The sequence below is a fragment of the Hemicordylus capensis genome, chromosome 6, assembly GCF_027244095.1.
Source record: "Hemicordylus capensis ecotype Gifberg chromosome 6, rHemCap1.1.pri, whole genome shotgun sequence".
In the NCBI taxonomy this organism is placed as follows: domain Eukaryota; kingdom Metazoa; phylum Chordata; class Lepidosauria; order Squamata; family Cordylidae; genus Hemicordylus; species Hemicordylus capensis.
The window spans coordinates 8,111,950-8,134,996 of NC_069662.1; the positions used below are offsets into that span (position 1 = coordinate 8,111,950).

The 23,047-nt window shown below is 49.3% G+C and overlaps 2 protein-coding genes across 2 annotated transcripts; one reads left to right on the forward strand and one right to left on the reverse strand.

Annotated features, from left to right (window-relative positions):
• Positions 1-817: 817 nt before the first annotated feature.
• LOC128329683 (olfactory receptor 49-like) lies at positions 818-1,762 on the reverse strand. The gene has a single exon (XM_053261253.1). The coding sequence runs from the start codon at positions 1,760-1,762 to the stop codon at positions 818-820; it is 945 nt and encodes a 314-aa protein (XP_053117228.1).
• A 16,665-nt stretch (positions 1,763-18,427) lies between these two features.
• On the forward strand, positions 18,428-21,907 carry LOC128331463 (olfactory receptor 49-like). Its single transcript, XM_053264920.1, has 2 exons — positions 18,428-19,346; positions 21,888-21,907. Exons 1-2 carry the CDS (start codon positions 18,428-18,430, stop codon positions 21,905-21,907), a joined length of 939 nt encoding a protein of 312 aa, XP_053120895.1.
• Positions 21,908-23,047: the final 1,140 nt, after the last annotated feature.

Genomic DNA, 23,047 nt, shown 5'->3' on the forward strand with positions numbered 1-23,047 from the left:
ATTTGCTTTCAGACTGATTGGAACTCAACCCTCTGAGTTCCCTCTAAGAGAGAAGTATATAATATATACAAGTCACAGAGGAGGTTTTCACGATCCACCGAAAGCGAGCTAAGGGAGCCTAGCCCACTTTTGGTGGATCGTGTGCTGTCACTGGAGCCACGCAGCTCCCAGCAGCAAACCCTCCAAATTCCCCCTCCCCTTAGCCGAGGTTAGCTGAGAGAGTGCTCCGCTAACCCCATCTTTTGGTGCTTTCCAGCTCACCTGCGGGAAAAGCGGGCTAAGCCCGCTCTCCCCGCAAACCCCCTAGAGTTGAGTCTCACTGATCTTGAGACTCGCCTCATAGAGTGTCATCCAAACTGACTTAGATTTTATTTTACATTAAATTTTCAAACACACAAGGCCCATTCATACATTATGTTCAATATTCATGCAATGAGTGTAGAGTGTACACAGATAGAGATCTGTGCACAGGTATAATCATTGACAAATTATGCTGAATGCAGGTACAGCAGTACACTTCCTATCTGTAGTATGCATTTGAATGGCCTGTATCCAGAGTCACTTTGAAAATGAACCCAGGTACAGTCATTCACACAAACACATCTGTATAGACATCTGTACACATACTACATGATATCTGAATCAGGTTGCAGTATCATTTTTTAGATGACAATTCATCTGCAGGGGGAAACAGAGTATTAATGGCAAGCAACAGACCTTAACCTTTCAAAAAGTACCACTACAGTTGGTCATACAAATGATTCCACATTAGTGTTTGATTTTCATTTTGGTGCTAAATCATCAGTGCGATCCGCAATCATCTTGAGTTCTTATGAAACCCAATACATTGTCCAAATACAGTTTTCAGGGCATCCTGAACCTGTTTGTTCCTCAGGCAGTATATGGATGGATTGAGAAGAGGGGACACAATGGTGTTAAGAACAGCCACCACCTTACTGAAGTCTATCTCACTGGTGCCTTTTGGTTTTATGTACATGAAAATGCAACTACCATAAGTGATCGAGACCACGGTGATGTGAGAAGCACAAGTGGAGAAGGCCTTCTGCCTCCCTGTGGCTGATGGGATGTGCATGATGGTAGAAATAATATTGACATAGGACACAATATTTACGGCCAAGGTGCCAAGCAGAGAGAGAGTAGCAATGAGGAAATTGACAAGTTCCAGAAGACTTGTGTCAACACACACGAGTTTGTTCAGTGGTCCATTGTCACAGAAAAAATGATTGATGATGTTTGTGCCACAAAAGGGCATCTGAAATAATGCAACTGCTGGACCCATAATCAGCAACAACCCTCCAACCCAACAACAAAGCACCAGCAAGGCACAGATTTGGCTGCTCATGATGGTTGAGTACCGAAGGGGGTTACAGACGGCCACGTATCGGTCGATGGACATTACTGCCAGCAGAAGGAATTCAGTGGTTCCCAGGACAAAATATAGAAAAGACTGGGTAAAGCAACCAGGTAAAGAAATTGTCTTACGACCCATAGCCATGTTGACCAAAGCTTTGGGAATAACAGCAGTGGTGAACCCAATCTCGAGGATTGCAAAATGGCGTAGGAAGAAATACATAGGAGTATGAAGATGGTGATTCAGAAGTGTGATCACAATAATTAACAGGTTTCCCATTATAGTCAAAAGATATGTGCAAAAGAGTAGCAGACATAGCATGATTTCAGGCCCCCGGTGATTGGTAAAGCCCAGTAGTATGAATTCCCACACCATAGTACTGTTCCTCATGTTTGGCACATTCCTAAAAATAAGTGGAGAAAAATCAATTACTGAGCAGTTTTCCAGCATTGATTATCTGCAGTTAAATCTACATGGTAAAGTGTATGAATTTGAAGATGGTAATTATCTAAAATGATATGGATACGGATACAGATACAGATACAGATACGGATACTTCCTGTGACACAGTCTTGCCAAAAATCCCTCCTGAACTCCCATTGGTACCAAAAGCAAATTCCTTCCTGGGCAAATAGCCATGGACGTGATCTTGATCATCATGACCATGTTGGGGGCATAACTACTTCTTCCCACACTATGGTCCCAGTTTGGATCAGAGACCCTGCAGTGACTATTTACTGTTTCTGTTATTGTTGAAAACACACAGGACTAAACACTGAGGTCATTCACACAGTCAGAAACTGTGTTCTACCCAGGTTTGGGAGCTGTGTGTGCTCCCAATTTTTGACTGTGTGTAAGCAAGCTAAGAGGAAAACCTGGGTACAGGTGATTGTGCGGAAGCAGGGTAAGAGGAAAAAATACCCAGGTTTAACTCTTACCTTGCTTCCACACAACCAAAATTGGGCACACACATAGTTCCCAAACCCAGGTAGAACACCGTTTTTGACTGTGTGAATGACCTCACTATGTTTAAAGTTGTCCCTATGTCACCTTTCTCCACTCCCCCAGAGCTGGGTTAAGGATAAACCTTCTGAGAATATTTTATGGTTTTTTTTTGTCGGAGGAACCTTGAAATTCCTCTTCAGATTTCATTTTCTCATTGGGTAGAACTCTTATGGGGGCCATAGTTAAGTGACAGAGCACCTGCTTTTCATGCAGAAGGTCCTGGGTTCAATCCTTGACATTTCCAGGTAGGGCTGAGAAAGACTCCTGCCTGCAACCTTGGAGATGCCGCTGTCAGTCTGTGCAGACAATATTGAGCTAGATGGATGAATAGTCTGACTCAGTATAAGGCAGTTTCTTATGTTCCCATGTTCTTATATCTGTCTGTATTTCACTTTCTCCTTGGAATAGCCAGAAAATGCTTTTTTGACTTGCACTTGAGAGAAATTTCTGTTCCAAGCCTATCCCAAAAAGAACTATTAGCAAAATACTCACCTTCTATACTTCACAATAAGAGAAGGATTTTCCCAATGTATTTGTGGTTCCTGGAAGTATTGTTTCTGTGCTCTTATATCTGTGGATGGGGAAAAACCGGTCTACCTTCAGGCCAGAGCCAAAGAACCAATAATCCATAAGACTAAATAATTAAGGTGCCCCTCATTTGTCCAAACAACCTGAAATATGGAGCTAGATTCTTGATGTTCAGAGCCTGTAACATTCTCCACCCTTAGTGCCTTCCAACAGATTCTTCACTTTCTTACCTCACCAGCTAACAAAACCTGCATCAAACTCCACCGCTTTGCACCAGGAGGCAAAATGGAAATGTCCTCCACTAAGCAGAAGGTTGGACTTGAAGACCTCCAAGGTCCCATACAACGATAACATTTTATGGCCTTTGATGATAGTCATGGCAGATATGTAACACAGACTACATTTGATCTTTGCTCATTAGAGTACACCAGGGACTATCTTTGCCTCCCCAAGGAGCAGAAAACTAACTGTACATCTGATGAAGCAGATTCCTGCTAGAACCAATTACTCTTTAAGTGCCAGAGTTTATTTTTTTACATGTCTACTGTTCCGAATACAAAATATTTGAAGCTCTGGCTATTTATTTATGCATGTATATCCTGCACTTCTTCCAAGGAGCCCAGCATGGATTTATTTACATACAGTTATCATCACAACAACCCTGTGAGGTAGGTTAGGCAGAGAGAGAGAGATTTGACTGCCCAGAGTCACCCAGTGGTTTCATGGGTGAATGGGGATTTGAACTCGGGTCTCCCCAGCTCTAGTGCCACACTCTAATAACTACATCAGCCTGGCTTATGTCTGTACAGTAACATCTGTACTTGATATGCAAGTATGCAGTCTCAATTACTGATATATACCAGTTGAGGTTTGCCAGTATTTATCATATTCTCTGTGATATACCAGTTAGTCATGCGTTCAGATGTTTTCCCCACTGCAAAGGCTTCCATCATCTGGACGTTAGCTGTGGTTAGGCATATACTGCAATGTGTATATGATGTGATGGTTTGGGTGGCGCTACTGGTGGGGCACTGTTGTGCTGCAGTGATACTTGTCCTCCACAATATGTAGGAAATGCTTTTTCCAGCATGACACGTGTAACAGTAGGACAACTGCAGATTTATTTTTTAAAAAAAACCCAACGACATGGGCAGCATTCACACACAACATGAAACCAGAATTGAAGGGACCTCCGGTTTCATTTTAAATATGTCCGAATGCTGGCAACCACAATTTCACGGGAAAATGGATCTGCATTTTCCCTCCCTGGCAGAGATTTGTACCTTAAGTTGGTGTGCTGTGCCTGGACCTCCGGTTCCATGGTGCTACCATTATGTCTGAACACTGGCACTGCAGTATTGTTGCTTTGCAACCGGAGTTGAGGGAGGAAGCTCCTCCTTTGCCCCAACTACTATTGGCTGCTGGGGCTGTCCTTCAGTAAAGAAGGAAGCCCAGGCAGCCAGTTCCCCCTCCTATCTGCAGTCACTGCGACTGCAGAAAGGGAGCTCCCCTGAACATCTGAATTTGGATGGGAGAGTGGGGAGAGGGGTGCAGAACCACGGATTGGACCCATGGTTCCGCGTTACATCTAAAGGCGGCCATTGTGAGTTTCAGGGCTAAGAAGGGTCTTTTATCTTCTCTACACACAGCCTCAGTTGGGGGCAAGGAGGTATCGGGCGTGGGGAGTTTACAGTCCCCAATGTTACTGTCTCTCTCTCTCTCTGGACTTTGTCCAGTCTTTCCTTCAGCTTATTAGCCCTCTGTGGCCTCCTGCCCCATTTCATCATCAATCAACTGCAGGGGAATAGCAAACTGGGCAGTGGCCCAGGGACAGGTGGCCCAAAGACAGGTCCCACTGCCCCACCCTCCCTGTTTCTCTCCCTCATTGCTGCTACCACCACCCATTTCTAACCCTGACACCCCCACCACCAGGGCAGTATTCCTCCCACTTGCTGACAACTGGTTTCTCCCTCTGTGCTCACAGACTTGGAAGTGTCAACCTCCCAGGAATGAATCTAGGAATGGGTTTTATTAAAATCAACTGTTCTACAGGTACATAGCACTCCATAGGGTGGTGATTCTCTTCATTGAGCGGGGGAGAGCAACTGGCCCTATCCAACCCCAGCACAGGATACCTCCGGTGACTGTTGCTGGTGTCTATCTTGTCTTCCTTTTTTAGACTGTGAGCCCTATGGGGACATGGAGCCATTTATTTATTTATTTATTTATTCATTCATTCATTCATTCATTCATTCATTCATTCATTCATATCTATGTAAAACGCTTTGGGAACTTTTGTTGGAAAGCGATATACAAATGTTCATCATAAACTCACTAACTGCTCTGGAGCTTCTGAGATAAGGTGAGCACAGCATCCACCAACCTTCACTCTTCCCTTTCAGTCTTCATGCAGGAAATCAGGTAGGCATGCAAGGCCAGACTCCTGCAGGCAGAGTGAGCCCCACTTCCTGCCTGCCTGGAACATAGGGACATAGGAACATAGGAAGCTGCCATATACTGAGTCAGACCATTGGTCCATCTAGCTCGGTATTGTCTTCGCAGACTGACAGCAGCTTCTCCAACGTTGCAGGCAGGAATCTCCCTTAGCCCTATCTTGGAGAAGCCAGGGAGGGAACTTGAAACCTTCTGCTCTTCCCAGAGCGGCTCCATCCCCTGAGGGGAATATCTTACAGTGCTCACAATTCTAGTCTCCCTCTTGTATGCAACCAGGGCAGACCCTGCTCAGCCAAGGGGACAAGTCATGCTTGCTACCACAAGACCAGCTTTCCTCATGGGTCAAGCCAGGCCAGCTCTCCTGCTTGGCTTCCTGACTGGCTGGAGCACTTGCTGCATGGAGGCACCCCTTTCACTGCCTCCCCCCTGGGGCCCCCTCCATGCCACAACTCCAGTGGGGTGGAGCCTCCAAAGATGGGTTGGACACCCGTATTCTCAATCCACGTGGGGATAATATTTCCCTTTCCCCACCCTCATGGTGAGGAACCCATGGAATTTAAAACGCCATCCCTGCATGCTCGGAGGAGGAAGCAGCGGGGTGGATCTGGCTTGACTGGTCCAGCCCCTTGATCCTGCCATCTGCATTGGGGGTATGTCTAGTGTAAGGGGCTGGATGTGAATGTCTGGAAGTGAATATTTTTTAAAAGGAGGAGGAGCATGAAAGGATCTCTGAAGAATGGCATGGTTCAATCAGTCACCTTTTCCAGAGAGTCCTGTTGGCTGGTTTGGTTTGGTTTTTTCTGCTGGTTCAGAATTGCATTCCTGCAAGAAGGCTTTTTAAAAAAATCTTCAAGGTCAGTGACTGAGAGATAGGAAATATTCAGTCCAAGTCAGTGAATACCCAGAATATTTTCAAATATTTGGAGACTATCCCAGCTGAGATGCAGCACAAAATCAGAGTAGAATTGTGGGGATCAGAATGGTGTTGACTCTTGGGATTGCAGCACAGTAGCCATAAAGAGAGCTACAAAATTTACCTGGCTAATTTCTTTTAATGGGAGAATATGTCATTAGATGCACAAAAAGTCCTTAGGGAATCAGATGGAATGTCCCTTGTGTACTCTAATCAGCAAAGAGCTAATATCCCTTGTGCTACGGTATATGCTCAGGAACATGAAAAACACCATCAAAGGTTGCTTCTATGTTCACTCACATGCAAAGGGATGGAGAACTTTATGCAATGAAGACTGCTGGTCTGGGAGGCAAACAAGACAGTAAATAACCTTTGAGGATGCATTAAGGATGGAGAATCTGAAATAGAAAATTTTAGTCTTTCCTTCCACTGGGCCACTGAAGAGGATCAGCTTCATCATGGCTAATCCTTTAGTTTGAAGATTATTTTTGTCTCTGGCACAGAGGCTCCAGGAATTTGCTTTTCATCAGGAATAAGAAACAAGAAGACCGGAACATGTGATAAGAGTATTTCCCAAACCACTCGCAATTGCATGGAAAATGAGGTGGCAGCATCCTGACTAATGTGGCTGGCACACGTGAGGGTGGTGCTGGATCCCAGTAATAGGGATGTGCATAAAACCGGTTCTCCCAGTTCGGTTCGGGTCCGAACTGGGTCGGGACCGGACCGGGGTGGTTCGGTTTTGGTTTTGCCAGACCACCCCCCGATCCGGTTCGGTTTCGAACCGGTTCGGATCCGAACCGAACCGGTTTGGATCACAAAAAGTGGCTGGTTTTGAAGGGGACATTGTGTTCTACCTGCCACCCAAATTTCAAGTCGATTGGACCTTCCTCTGATTTTTTACAATTTTTTTTCAAAAAATAAATTTTTGCCCATAACTCACAATGTGGAGCCCTTAGGGGCAAAAAAGCTGGGGTGGGTGGTAGCCACCCATGGGTGTCCTCCACCCCAAAAATCCCAAGGCAATTGGTGGCTCCTAGTATTATTGGTGAATTTCTGAAGAAAATTTTTTTTCCATTGGCTAGAATGGGGGTTTGGGGCTGCCCCAGACCCACCTCTGTGGGGTGGCAGCACCCCCAAAGTGGGTCCGGGGCCATGGCAAAAATGCCCTCAGTCCCTCCCAGCAATCCCCGTAGAGATAGGAGTGATGGTTCTGTTGTTTTTCTGAGGTATTCTGAGTGTAGATTCTATGATAGCTTATGAGATTTCCAATGAGACACCATGAATCCACTCTCATTTGCTATCACAGAATCCACACTCACTCAGAACACCTCAGAAAAACAACAGAACCATAACTCCTATCTCTACGGGGATTGCTGGGAGGGACTGAGGGCATTTTTGCCATGGCCCCGGACCCACTTTGGCGGTGCTGCCACCCCACAGAGGTGGGTCTGGGGCAGCCCCGAACCCCCATTCTAGCCAATGGAAAAAAATTTTTTCTTCAGAAATTCACCAATAATACTAGGAGCAACCCAACAATTGCCACCCCATCTTTTTGGCCCCTCTCTCTGGGCGCCCTAACACGTAACACCTAGTCAGTCCATCTTAATGCCTACCTACTACCACCACTCCTATCCAAGCAAGTAAGAGGAGGACACTCAGAGAGACAACACCCACTCTCTGATCTAACAAAAAGGCCACTGCTGTGCTGCCTGCCAGCACAGCAGCAGCAGCGGAGCAGCACACTAAGCACAAGAGCAGCACACACAGAGAAGAAGCAGGAGGCGGAGCAGCAGAGCAGCAGACCTGCCGCTCTGCATGATGGGTGACGTGATGCCCAAAGAAACCACCGCCTCACTCAGTGCCTGCCACTGACTAGACCCGACAGACAGAAGCCAGCCAACCTGCTCTGCTCTGCTCTGATGTCCCGCATGGATGATGCACACACACCCTACATCTGCATCCAAATGACCAGACCAGACCAGACCAAGTGCGCAGAGTCAGCACAGGCCAGCAGCCACCAGCCCAGCAACAACAACAGCTACTACTGCTACCACCACAACCAGTGTTGCCGCTACAATAACATTCCCAGTCCAGTCACGCGCGCCACAGCCTGAGCCTAGCACACAGCCAACAGCTGCTGCCAGCCAGTGCCTGGCAAGCCCAGCCAACATGAGGAGGAGAGAGCTAAGTAGACGGCGCACGCACATCACCAACCCATCACGACGGCGCAACTGCAAGGGGAGAGGGCACAATTACAGGCAGCAGGAGGAGGAGGAGGCAAGGCAATCCTAGCACAGATTTGAAAGTTTAAAATCCACCAGGACATCTTCTAGAATCTAGACTTCTGTTTTTTCTACCACCAGCTGTAGTGTCTAGTTAGTCAGTGTGCTGTGCAGCTGAGCTGCGTGTGAGGAAGGATGATTGTAGCTAGTTCTTTAGTTTCAGCAGACTGAGCATTGAGCATGGGCAGTGGCCTTGGGAAGCAACACAATTACACGACACTCACCTGCTGCTGCTGCTGGTTCTAGAAGTTGCCTCTTCTCGTCTTTTCACCTCTTCGTGTGTGTGTGTGTGTGTGTGTGTGTGTGTGTGTGTGTGTGTGTGTATGTGTGTGCGTGCAGTGAGTGCATGCCTTTTGCCTTGCTGGAAAGAAATGCTTCTCTGGTCCACCACCACATATCTGCTCAAGGACACAGAGGCCCAAGGCAGAGGTGGTGGCACCAGTGTGAGTGCATGTGTGCTGGTGGTGTTTGCCACCACAGGTGTTTTGTGTGTGTATGTGTGCGCTGCTAGCTAGGAGGGGGGAGGGAGGGAGGCAGGGAGGCAGGGGGGAGGAAAGGGGAGGGGGAGAGGGATGTAGAGGGGATTGAAGGGGGGAGGGTCCAGCTCAGAGTTGGTCAGCCACATATTTGTGCACACACATGCTCACGTGTGTGCTTCGGTGGGAGAGACCAGACTCTCATCATCTGCCAGACCGGGGTTAGGGGCAGGTGAGGTGGTGGTGGGCTGGAAGGGAGGGAGGATGGAAGGTGGTGAAGAGGAAGGGGAGAGGATGAGAGGGGAAGGATGGAAGGAGGCATGGGGGGGAGGGAGTTGGGGGGAGGAAAAAAAACATGTAGACAGACACACACCACACTACACACAGAAAGCATCCACACACAGAGACAGTGCTAGGCATCCATTCACACACACAGACAGACAGACAGACGGACACACAACAGGAAGAGACAGACTGAGCCTGCACCACACACACACACACAGACCCAATTCCCCCTCTGCACAGTTATCAATCAATATGTTGTGTTGGCAGCCAGTTCATTGCTATTCTGATGGTTTGGGGTTTTTTGCCATCAGCCAACATCAAGAGTGACCACAATCAAGATGAACATAAGATGATAATAATTCATTCGTTTCATTTGAAAAAATCACCCAATCATTTTCTCCATGTAAACCCCACACATGATTTCTGGTAACATTTTCAATAAAATCAATTCATTTGGCATTCATCATTTTGTTCTCCCTTTGTCACCTTTTTTTCTTTCTTTTGCATAATTTTGAGGCTTGATTTTAACATGGGGTTTTAAAAGAAAAATTTATTTACATGTTTATTTACATACAGTATTTACATATCTACACTGCATTTTAGAACGTATACCCGCCGCTGCCGCTAAGTCTAGTACTCTGTGGGCTGTGCTACTTTGGGGGGGGGGTGTGCCGTGCCCACGCCAGGTCCCCAAATGCTGACAGGTGGATAGATAAAGGGCCTGTGCTGGTCAGCATTGGGTTTCTTTTTAGGTGGGCGTGGGCATTGTAAACATCTGGCCAGTCGCAGCACTACAACTACTACTACAACTGCATCTCTGTGTGGGCACACTACACGCTGCGACTGGCTGGCACGGCTCAGCATCTGTCACGTCAGCTCAGCTAGAGGTGGAAGGGGGGAGGGGAGGGATAAGCACAGAGGTCGAGCCAGGCAGGTGACCAACCATGGGGCAACCCACGGTAATCACTCGCCCGGCTCAAACTCCAGCTTGGGGTAGCCCAACAGGGGGAGGTTCACCTTAAGGAAGACCAGCTGCTCCACCAGACCAGGGTCCAAGCGGGAGCGAGAGGGTGTCACCACGTCCCCGGCACGTGAAAACACCCGCTCGCTCTGGACACTGGTTGGGGGGCAGGAGAGGAGGCGCACAGCCACCACCGCCAGGTCCGGCCAGACTTGGCGGCGGCTCGCCCAGAACTGTGCGCAGTCCACGCCGTCTCCCTCCACAGGCTCCTCCAAGTACTGCGCAACGCATTGCTCAGCACTGGAGGGGGGCCTGGCAGGTCGAGCCTCCCGCATACCAGGCATGGCGCCATAGCAGAACCGCTGAAACCACTGGGCGGATCTCGAGTCGGTAGCAAATGGCTGCTGCGATGGCGCCGCCTGGGATGCCGCGCTGCTGGACTGGGAAGAGGGAGGGGAAGGGGAAGCTGACGCCGGCTGGCCGCCCATGCTGCTGCTGGGTGCGGGTTGGGCCGCGAGGGCTGCCCCCGCACCACTACCAACACCCTGGTCTCTGTGGGCCCTAGCGGCCTCCTCCTCCCTAACCTTCTCGACCAGGATGCCCTTCCACCTGGGCAAGTCGTCGGCACTCACGGCATTGCCCTTGAGGGCTGGGTGACAGAGACAAGCGAGGACATACTCCTCCCTGTCTCCCAGCACATCAACGAGCCGCTTGTCAACCCCAGACCTCAGCCTCCCAGCCAGAGCACGACCCTCTGGCGTGGTCAGAGAGATATGGAGTCCACCCATCAGCTTCTCGAGACCAACAGCTGTGGGCAGCGCCTGGCTCAAGGGAGTGGTGTCGCCACACAAGCCCTTCGTGGCAAGCTGGAAGGGCTCGAGTGCCGACACCGCCTCGGACATCTGCTTCCACTCTGCGTTCGAGAAGTCGCAGACATCCAAGGACTCGTCCCTCGCCAGGGCGACAAGGGCTCTCTCCTGCTCCAACAGGCGCTGGAACAGGAGGAAGGTGGAGTTCCACCGCGTCTCCACATCCGTAGGGATGAGATGGCGAGGAAGGCCAAGGTCATCCTGCTTCTGGCGAAGCAGTCTCCTGGACTTCTCGCTGCGGTGGAAGTGGGCGGCCAGCTTGCGAGACTTATCCACAAGCGTGGCCGTGGCAGCAACAGCAACTGGGATGGGGCGGGCCCCCTTCTCCTGGGACGCCTTCAGCTCCTTAAGGCCAAGGGCGTCCCTGACGGTCAGATGGAGCGTGTGTGCCATACACCGTATGTTCACACAGTCCATGACTGTCTCGACAGCGGCGGTAACGTTGGCTCCATTGTCGGTGACAATGAAGCCGTGGGAGAGGTGTGGACACCCGCCAATCCACTCCTCTATCTGGCGGTCGAGTACGGCCGCCACCTCCTCCGCGGTGTGCCTCGTGTCCATCGTCTCCACGTGCAGGACGGCCCACCTGTGCCGTAGTGCAGCGGGAGCCGCGCCGGACCCGGAAGCATCGCCCGCGGAGGTCCCCTCACTCTCCGGGCCCCACCAGTGGGCAGTGAGGGCCAGGAAAGAAGCGTGCATCCCACTGACACTGGTCCAAAGGTCAGTCGTGAAATGCACGCTTGTCCCGGCCGGAGCTGCACGCAGCTCGGCCGACACGAGTTCCCTGCACCGGCGGTACAGGGAGGGGACCACGTTCCGGCTGAACGTGGTCCTTGAGGGGATGACATATTCGGGAGCCAGGTATTGGAGAATACGGCGGAAGCCGTTGTTCTCGACCACCTGAAACGGCTGGTCATCGGTGGAAATCATCTCCCCTATGAGGCGGGTGAGGTGATGATGGTCCACGCGAACAATACGCTGGCTGCCCGAGGACTGTGTCCACCGCTGGACGGGCAGTGTAGCCTGCCTGCTGGCTGGCACACTGCCGCTGCCTGCCCTAGTGGCAGATGCACAAGGCGCACTAGCGCTGCCAGCCTGTCCCCTGAGACCTGGGTGGTGACGCTCTATGTGTCTCCACATAGGCGTCGTACCCAGGTGCGCAGGGTCCCTTCCACGGCTGACAAGCATCCTGCAGTGGACACAGCGGGCGTGGAATGGGTCATCTTGAGGGACCTCAAAATGCACCCATGCACCACTGCTCTTGGCCTCCTGCGCCCTGGGCGCCGTCCTAGGCCGTTTCTCGCAGGGTGGCTGCAGTCCTAGGGGGGGGCGGCCGCCGCTGCCTGCCCACTGCTGCCACCCAACCCGCCCCTTCCGCCCTCCACAGCGGAGGAAGGGCCCGGCTCAACTGGCATCGGAGAGGCAGGCCTCTCCTCCACCACCTCGCCAGACCGCTCCCCACCAGAGTGTCGGGCTTCACGAGGGGGGGCCCCACTGAGCGGCGAAAGGATAGGGGGAAGGGGCCCCAGAGGGAGGGAGAACCTGGCTGCATCGCTGCCAGCCGCACGGTCCTCACCGCCCTCTACCTGCTCTTCCAACTCCACAGTCTCCTCCACCTCAACAACTGGCGGTAGCTCAGCAGCACCTGGTGCCGCCGGCGAGGAGGGACCCGCCACAGCCCTAACGGTGCCTCTGCCTCTGCCGCGATTGGCGGCAGCAGGCGTGGGGAACTGAATCCTGCGCACCAAAGATGGGGCCGGAGCAAAGAATTCTCCAATGGGGAGAACTGGGGTGTCCTCAGGCTCCCCGCGTCCTCTCCCTCCCCGTGCCGCAGGCGCACCCCGCACCTGGCCTCTCCCACCTCTGCCTGCCAGCCTTGAGCGAGCCCTGCCCGCCACACGGCGCTCAGACATGCTGCTAGGTCAGAAGGAGGGAGACTTTAGGAGGAAGGCCAGAGACAGGGTCAAAAAAATAATTTGGAGGGGCTTAGGGGCCAAAAAAAAGGCAGCTGATTTGGAGACGGCGGGGGGGGGGAGTTTGTTTTTAAAAAAGGAAGCCAATTGGGGGGAAAGGAAGACTTTTTTATATGGGGGGGAAGCCAATTGAAGTGAGGGGGAGGGTGTCCTTTTAGAATTTGGGACTCGGGAGTCAACCAAGCCAATTGGGGAGATGGGTCTGGGAGGGTTTTTTTAAAAAATAGGGGGTTAAAGGGTGGACCCCTGGTGTGGGTGGCACGGGCAGTTGGGTGGAGTAGTTGTGGTGTGGGTGGCAAGTTTTTAACTTTTTTGGGGGGGAGAGTGGATGGGGGGAGGGCACAGCACCTACCGGGGGTGGGGGAGGGACGCAGTCAACACTTGGGAACCTGCAGATCAAAGGAGGAAACCCTTATTTAGTGAACTGGAACACAAAGTGTGGGTTCTGGGGGGTGGTTCTCAAGTAATGCTCCTGTGGGGGGAGCATCAAACTCAATGCAGCCTATTTAGTGACTCTAAATTGCACACAACCAAAACCAGAACCCAGTCACACCTAAACAGAGGTTGAACCCACCCACTCTGTGACTCTGCCCGCCCAATGCCATGGCAAGCAAGCAGCAGCAAACACTTGATGGCAGCATCATGGATTGAACATCATCATCATATGTGTGTATTGGCCCAGCATGTAGTGGCAGCATCAGAACCCAGGACCCCACTCAGACTGCCCCAGAGGCAAGGAAGCACTCTGGCATGGCATTGGCCCAGCATGTAGTGGCAGCATCCGATCCCCTGACCCCACTCAGACTGCCCCAGAGGCAAGGAAACACTCTGGAAGAAGGCACCTGTTCAAAAACCACCTGCAAGACGCATGCAATGCAACGCAACACACAGCAGCAGCAATTTCTTTATTGGGCATGAAGACACAAGTTACAACGGTACATCTCCTCTCCCTCCTCCCCACACCCAAATGCATTTCAAGATAGGGGTGTCCCTATTTAAAACCGCCAGCTAGGGAGAGAAAGGGGGCAACAAAAGGTGCACAATTGCACACGCACTAACCCCTCTTCTTCCGGTCCTTCTCCTGCCGCTCACTGCTGGTCACGGATGCGCCGCCAACAGCCAACCCCCTGGGCTGGGACACAACAGGGCGGCCGCACGAGGCACAGGCAACCGGGGTAGTTCAACGATGGAGGGGCAGAAGTGAGGAGACCACACTATTTATGTGTTGTTGCTCAACTCACCCCCAAGCAGAGACAAATGAAATAAAACAACTTTCAAAAGAAAAATAACCGATGGCGGGGACCTCCAGGTGAGGTCGGAGGTAGGATACTGTGTGGCTGCAGCTGTGGGAGGAAGAAGAAGTGAAGGGATGAGGAGAGAGAAAGAGAGAGAGAGAGGAAGAAGAGAGGAGGAGCTGTAATGTAGCAGCAGGGAGGGGGATTCGGGTGTGGGAGGAGGACAGCAGCAGCAGCGGTGACGGTCCCAAGAGGGGGAGAGACCAACAGAGGGTGTTTGGGGGGTGGAGTGTGTTTCAGGGGGTCTGGGGTATGTAGCGGGGAGTCGGGGGGCAAGAGGGGGAGAGACCAACAGAAGGTGTTTGGGAGGTGGAGTGTGTTTCAGGGGGTCTGGGGTATGTAGCGGGGAGTCGGGGGGCAAGAGGGGGAGAGACCAACAGAGGGTGTTTGGGGGGTGGAGTGTGTTTCAGGGGGTCTGGGGTATGTAGCGGGGAGTCAGGGGGCAAGAGGGGGAGAGACCAGAGGGTGTTTGGGAGGTGGAGTGTGTTTCAGGGGGTCTGGGGTATGTAGCGGGGAGTCAGGGGGGCAAGAGGGGGAGAGACCAACAGAGGGTGTTTGGGGGGTGGAGTGTGTTTCAGGGGGTCTGGGGTATGTAGCAGGGAGTCGGGGGGCAAGAGGGGGAGAGACCAGAGGGCAGGGTGTGTTTTTGGGGGATTAGTATGCGTCAAGGGGGATGAATCTGGGTGGGAGGGGGCAGGCAGGGCAGGAGTGGAGGAGGAGGAGGTGGCAGTGGGGGGAGTGGGTTTCTGGAGGGGAGGGAGGGGGGAAGCTGGGAGCAGAGGGCCACACAGAGAGGGGAACAATCAATGAATCAATCAAAGCAAACCAAACAATATGAAAAAAAGTCCAAAAAAAACCACAAAAAACACCTGGGAACAATGGGCAGAAAGTCTGGGGGGGGGGGGAGAGGAACCAACAACAACCAGCAGGGAGGAATGGGACACACACACAGCAAAACCAGAACCAAAAGAAGCTAATTGATTTCACACAAAAAACCAAAGTAACTAAGACAGGACTCAACAGGCAGCAGCAGCAGCACCAGGGAGGATGGGGAACAACACTCAGTCTGGGTGGGAGGGGGCAGGCAGGGCAGGAGTGGAGGAGGAGGAGGTGGCAGTGGGGGGAGTGGGTTTCTGGAGGCGAGGGAGGGGGGAAGCTAGGAGCAGGACCACACAGGGGAACAATCAAATTTGAATCAAAACAATCTATACACAAAGTAAAAAAAAGGAAACCAAAGGGCAGCCAGAAAGTCTCAGGGCGGGGGGGGGGGGTAACAACTACCAGGGGGAGGGACTGGGGGAGTGGGTGGGACACACACAGGGAGCAAAACCAAAACCAGAACCTAATTCCACAAAGAAATCCAAAGAATGCAAGGCTCAACAGGCAGCAGCACAGGAGGGAAACAATCTTATCTGGGTGGGAGGGAGGAAGGGGGGGAAGCTAGGAGCAGGGCCAGAGGGGAACAAATTAACAATCAAAATCAGAACACAAGGAATCAAATTGCAGCAATAATATAAACTAAATCCTCAGAAACACAACTCAGACAGGCAGCCAGCAATAACAATAGCAGAAGTTATTAATTAAAAACCAAAATCAGCAAATATATAAATTTACACAGAAGCAATAATTGAATGAAACTCAAAAAGTGGAACAAAAGTCAGGCAAGGCACAAAAACAGGAAAGCAATGCAGAAGATGGGGGTGGGGGGGGAGGAGGGAAAGCCAAAACTTTGGGAGAAGGGTTGAGAGAGAAAGGGTGAAGAGAACAGAAAACACAACAGGAAAAGTTGGAAAAAGTTGAGGGGAAAGTATTAAAGAGGTTTGGACAGAGACAGACAGAGGGCAGATGGACAAGGTGGCACACAACAACACACAGAGAGAGCAGAGAGACAGACACACACTAATGTGACACACAGTCAGCAGGGACTCACAGCAGACACCAGCAGCAAAAGAGCAAGCAAGGTCTCAGAGATGATCCCACAACTGCAGCCAAGAGAAGTTTCCAGAGAAGAGGCTTGGGTTTATATAGGTTTGAAATTCCCTCCTTTGGGAGCCCCCACCTTTGCACTCCCCCCACGGCCAACAGGGTGCCAGCTCTCAACAGTGCAACAGCCAAGCAGCCTACCAGACCAAAGGACTCATTCTGGCCAATCAAAGGATCAATAGTGCAGCCAATACAATGCCTGAAAATAGCATCACAAAATGGATGCTAGGAGCAAAAGTTTCAGGAATGAGCCACAAAATGGAGGACACACTTCAAACTTTAAAGGGACACTCCACTGACTCCAGAGACTCAATTGAACTCCCGAACCGGTTCGGGAAACCCGAGCCGGTTCGGAGCCGAACCGACTCGGATTCGGTCCGGATCGGTCCCAGAAGGGCCCGATTCGGTCCGGGATCGAACCGCCGGATCCGGACCGGTTCGGGACGAACCGGTCCGGATCTGGACCGAACCGCACATCACTACCCAGTAATGCATCATGCACTCATGCAATGCATTATTGGTACTCCAGAAGCGCATCCCAGCACCCTGATCCCGGTAGCTGCTGGCTGAGTCACAAGTGAGCCACTGTTCGTCTGGCTGGGTGATCCGCCCGCCCAGGAACTGACAACCAATCGTCTGTGGAGAAGGTAAGTTGAACCCTCCTTCCACGCAGGGCCGTGAACTCTTCTCACTGATTGTGAGAAGAGCTCTTTGGAGTCTCTTTGGCAAACAAGACATCTGAGGGATTTGGGGAGGTGTCAAAAGAATTTTGATCAGCCTAGTGACATTTCTCAGGAAGATTCCTCACTTCTGCTTGTTAGCAAATGGAGTATTGTAATCTAGAGTACTGTCTGTTGAGGTTCCACCTCTGGTGGAAGATCTAAAGAGTGCTAAGGGAAGCCAACATGATCTGGATATGACTAGTTAAATCTCTTCAGTGAAAGAAGGTGCTTTCACCAATCCCTATGGGTGAATTTCCATGTTTAGGGGCAGCACATCGTATTACCAGGTTCTGGAAATAAGCAACTGAGGGCGGCTATCAGCTGGCACCTACCTGGCCGTTGTTGGAGAAAGAGAGCAGAATTAGATGAACTGTGGTCTGACTCACTAATTACTTCTTTAAAATGTTAGCAATGATCATGTGGACTCAACAACAGAGAACCAAAATGGAATAACATGACAACTATATAATAAAAATATATTAGATTGGCGTACTGCAATGCACTGCACATGGGGCAGCTCTTGAAGATTTATTTATTATTACTTATTTATTAGATTTCTGTACCGCCCTTCCATAAATGGCTCAGGGCGGTTGACACAGAGAAATAAGAAATTAATAATAGATCCCTGTCCCCAAAGGGTTCACAATCTAAAACAAACATGAGATAGACAGCACCCTGCTAAATAAAGAGAATCACTGCATTAAAAAGGTGCCTCTTTGCCAAGTTAGCAGGGGTTTAGAAGCTTCAGCTGGTCCAGAATGCTTCTACAAGGATGCTTATGGGCACTAATCATTTCATGAGTGTCACACCCATCCTGCGGCAGCTTCATTGGTTACCAGTCTTCTTCTGGGCTAGGTTGAAGGCACTGGGCTAGAACTTTAGTGCTCTACATGGCTTGGGGCCAGAGTCCTTGTCGGACGTTGTAGCCCATTGGCTTTGGAACACTCTCCCTGTAAAGCTTGACCATGCTCCCTCCCTCAGTGTTTTTTAAAAAAACAATTAGAAATACATATTTTTAAAGAGGCTTTTATCTGCTGCTTATATCTGGTAGGTTCTTTTGTTTTTATAGTTCTCAGTTTTTAGCTTTTCATTAAAAACTTTTAATTTGAAACTCTTTTTTAAAAATGTAATTTTAAATGTGGTTTTAAGTTGTTTAACTTTATTAATCATTTATTTTACATAGGATCTATACTATTAATGTTAGCCACCCTGAGCAATAGTGTTCTGGAGGGGTGGGGTATACATATTTTAAACAAACAAACATACAATTGCTTTCTCTTTGCTTACTTTTAGGATTGTGTCAAATATGTGGAATGACACCATGGTGAAGGAATTCATCTTGTTGGGCTTTACTGCCAGCCATCAACTTGAGATCTTTCTTTTCCTCCTGCTATTCACTGCATACTTTTTGACCATGATAGGTAATATTGTGATTATTGCAGTCACACTGGTGACTCATGAACTATTCTGCACCCCTATGTACTTCTTCCTACAACACATTGCAGTTGTGGAGATTGGGTATACCAGTGCCGTAATTCCCAAAACATTGGCCAACATGGCCACAGGCCATAAGACTATATCTTTACCTAGTTGCTTCATCCAAACCTTTCTATATTTTTTCTTGGGGACCACAGAGTTCCTTCTGCTGGCAGTGATGGCTATTGACCGATATGTAGCCATCTGCCACCCACTTCGGTACTCAACCATCATGAACAGTCAAATGTGCACCTTGTTGGTGCTTTGTTCTTGGGTTGGAGGGTTGTTCCTGATTATGGGTCCAGCGGTTGCATTATTTCAGATGCCCTTCTGTGGCAAAAATGTCATCAACCATTTTTTCTGTGACAGTGGACCATTGTTCAAACTTGTGTGTGTTGACACGAGTCTTCTGAAACTCATCAGTTTCTTCATTGCTATTCTCTCTCTCTTTGGCACCTTGGCCATAAATGTTGTGTCCTATGCCAATATTATTTCTACCATCATGCATATCCCAACAGCCACAGGGAGGCAGAAGGCCTTCTCCACTTGTGCTTCTCACTTCACTGTAGTCTCCATCACTTATGGTAGTTGCATTTTCATGTACGTGAAACCAAAAGGCTCCAGGGAGTTCGACTTCTCCAAAATGGTGGCTGTTCTTAACACCATTGTGTCCCCTCTCCTGATCCCATTCATATTCTGCCTGAGGAACAAGCAGGTTCAGGATGCCTTGAAAGCTTTATTCAAAAAATGTATTTTTTTTCTTTAAGAACTCAGTTTAAGAACTCAGGTGGTCACAGGCTCCAGCAGCGTTTCTCTCACTCTCAGTAATATGCTGGGGAGGGACCCTGGGCAGGATGGCACCACTGGAACCACATTATCACTTCCCACTCTTCCTAATTAGGCTTTTGCTGGCAAAAAACCAACCATCAAGAGCACCCGCAGCTCCCAAAGCTGGCTCAGATGCTTTTTCTATCATGAGAACCAGCTTATTAACTTTAGAGCCATTCCTATGACTCCTTACCAAGTAACTGTCTTCTTTCGAATAATTTCTCCAAAGACTGTACACCGATTATTTTATTGCTTGTTGAAAAGGCCTACCATAAAGCCATGTGGGTTTCAAATCCGTTTTCGTGCCAAACAGTTAATATGAAATGCTGACAAATAATAAAACATGGAGCAAGAGAGGAAGATTGACTTTTATCAAAACAGAATCAAAAATATTTATTGTTGCTGATCCTCCAAAAATGAAGCAAAATTTCAAAGGTAAAAAACATCGGTTCGTATGAGATATTCATTCAAAGGGATGCCACATTCACACATAATAGTAAACCAGAGTTAAATGGGGCGGAGGTTGGATTTCAAAGTTGAGGGAAGGAAGCTCCTCCCTCTCTCCATTCTGATTGGCTGTTGTGGTGGTCCTTCATGCAAAGGAGGAAGCATGCACAGCCAGTTCCCCCTCCTCTCTGGAGTCTCTGCAGTTTGGGTCCTGGCAGTTATGTCCAAATGTGGACAGGTTAGCATTTGGGGGAGGGGGAGGGCAGAGCCACGGGTCCATTGGGCCCTTGGTTCCACATTACGTGTGAATGCAGCCAAAGTGTGACATCCCTTGTTTTTCGGTAGCTGTGAGGTTTTGAGCTGATCTGAAAATGTTCTTAGAAACATATTTGGCCAAAAAGGCAGAAATATTTCAGGATGAAAACAGCAAACAATTATTGGGATTTTCAGAAAGTTACAACTGCTCTATGGAAAAAAGGTTCCATTTAAAGTATGTGAGGCTTGCCACAGGTTGCACTCCGATAGCACTACCACAGCACTCGTCCAAGATGAAAGCTCCAGACTTATTCTCATAGCTAGCTGGAGCTAGTTGGGGGAAATCCTTCTTTCTGGGGAGCTCAAGAATAAATCAATGAAATTGGGGTGCAGCCAAACCAGGTGGTGGGGTGTGCACGGAACCAGCTGGTCTGCTTCGGTTCGAATCCAAACAGGAATTGAACTGGACTGGGCCAGTTCGTTCCGGCACCCCCTTGAAACCTCCCCCCCCCAGTTTGGATTGGTCTGGGGAGGGTTCACAGAGGCCTATTGTGCAGGCATGGCGGCCTCAAAAATGGCCACCGTGCCAAGGAGGAAAGGCCGAAAACCGGCTGAAGTGCAGCCGAACATCAAATTTCTGAAATAAGAGAGGCTGGCAGGGGGAGGGGGAACCTCCGCAGACACACACATGTTTGACGTTGAACCTGTTTGCACATCCCTACCAGATGAAGGGCAGCATCTGAGGGCAGGTGTGGTAGATGCCGGGGTAAGAAGCCAGGCTGGCAAAAACCAATAAGGTAAAAGCATTTGCAGGTGGCAGGTGCAAAGAGCAAAAGTAAGAAGGCAAACACCTTGTTTCAAATGCAAGGGCATCCTGGGCAGAGTGGAAGCTTGCAAGAGGGCTAGATGGCAAGAAATGTGATGGCAGTTGCCAGGGGCGGGGGGATCTTGGGCAAAATGGCTAGGTGGCAAAAGCGTGAATCTATGTTTGAGGAGGATTTTTTTAAATGAAAAAAATAATAATAACCGGAGCCATTGCCTAGTGGTTAGAGGAGACTGGTAGATGGTCTCCTTCAGGAATTTTCCTGACTTCAGGAGATCCCATTGCTGATTAGGTGTGAATATTGGTTATTGGTGGGTTATGTCAGGTGGCTCCCTGTATACTTCTATAGACAAAGGAAGTTTCCTGAAAAGAGTAATTGTCCTTGCAATTCACTGGAATAGATTTTTTTTTTTTTAACATTTATATTCTGCTCTTCCTCCAAGGAGTCCAGAGTACATAGTTAGGTTTCTCCTCACAACAACCCTGTGAAGTAATTTAAGTTGAGAGAGAAGTGACTGGCCCATAGTCACCCAGCAAGTGTCTTGGCTGATTGGGAATGGGAATTTTGAGAATGGTCCATCAAGCATTCTTGCATATACTTGCCTAACTTTGAGAAATGGAGGGAGGGGGAAAAGGTTTCTTTTCACTTTTAATACCCTCTGTTCTGCATCTCTCCCTGCCTGTGCTCTAATGCATTCAGAGAGGGGCATTTCCTCTGGCTTACTGCAGTTCTTCACAAACAAACCTGGAAACAGTTCTTGGGTAAATGCCTTGCCAGAATGTCTGTATACCCCTACAACTTAATATCTAAATAGGAATATGGAGGCAAGCCCACTGTCACCATGCCAAAGACACTACAGGGATAAAAATTACAAGCAGGACTCTTATATTCTTTAATTTTTTCTCCTTATTAGCTGCTCCTTGTTATTCAGCTCAGACCTCAGTAAAATGATGTAGCATTTAGGGGAAAAGATGCAGCCCAGTAAGCCAGCACTGGAGGCTAAGATGGAGAAGATCTCCACAGCTACCATGGATTTCCCCTTGGTGCTAAGGTAGGTGGGAACAAAAGACAACCAAACACTGCAAAACACCAGCATACTGAAGGTGATGAATTTGGCGTCATTAAAGGTGTCTGGCAACTTCCTAGCTAAGAAAGCCACTATGAAACTCATGATGGACAAAAGTCCCATGTAGGCAATGACAAGATAAAACATGACGACATTCCCTTCATTGCATTCTGCTACAATCTCTCCTGCAAGTGAGTGCATGTTCAAATCTGGGAATGGGGGACAGGTTCCCAGCCACAGCCCACAAATACCAAATTGAATAAGGGAGCAGGAAAGGACAATGGAGTTGGCCAGTCTTTTCCCCACCCACTGTCTCATGCTGGACCCTGGTTTGGTAGCCATGAAAGCGACAACCACAGTGATGGTTTTGGCCAACACACAAGAAACGGCCACTGAAAAGATGACACCAAAAGCCGGCTGCTGGAGGAAACAGATCACTTTTCCAGGTCGTCCAAGAAATAGCAAAGAGCAGAGGAAGCAGAGCAGGAGGGAGATGAGGAGAGCGTAGGTGATTTCCAGGATGTTGGCTTTGACAATGGGAGAATCTTTGTGCTTAATAAAGATTCCTAGCACAAAAGCAGTGATGAGGGAAAAAGAAATTGCAACTGAAGCTAAACTGATCCCTAAAGGTTCTTCATAAGAGAGAAAGGTTATATGTTTGGGAATACATCTGTCTCGGTTCTTGCTTGGATACTGCTCTTCTGAGCATTTGCTACAATCAACCATATCTGAAAAAAGAAAGAGGTGTTGTCACAGTGTTGGTCCATGTGTCAATTGATGCTGAGCCTCATGCCTCACTTCAATTAAAGTTTCAATCTTCATTTGGAACTATGAACTATGTAAGTACGGCCAGACATCAGACAAACCCTCCCTTCCCATAAAACCAATAGGAGGGCATATACAATCTGCCAATAGATTTTGGCACATTGCAGAAGTAATTTTTGTTGGAGATCCAGGTCCAAATGGCATCGACCTATTACACCAATGACACTAATGGCCACTAGGGGCATTCTGAGTAGAGACAGAGAGT

What these genes read in the sequence shown, in the direction of transcription:
- LOC128329683 (XM_053261253.1), bottom strand. Translation starts at nt 1,762, where the DNA reads ATGAGGAACAGTACTATGGTGTGGGAATTCATACTACTGGGCTTTACC.
- LOC128331463 (XM_053264920.1), top strand. Translation starts at nt 18,428, where the DNA reads ATGTGGAATGACACCATGGTGAAGGAATTCATCTTGTTGGGCTTTACT. An exon ending in GAAAGCTTTATTCAAAAAAT is followed by an intron (nt 19,347 to 21,887) that starts GTATTTTTTTTC and finishes TATTCAGCTCAG; the next exon opens with ACCTCAGTAAAATGATGTAG.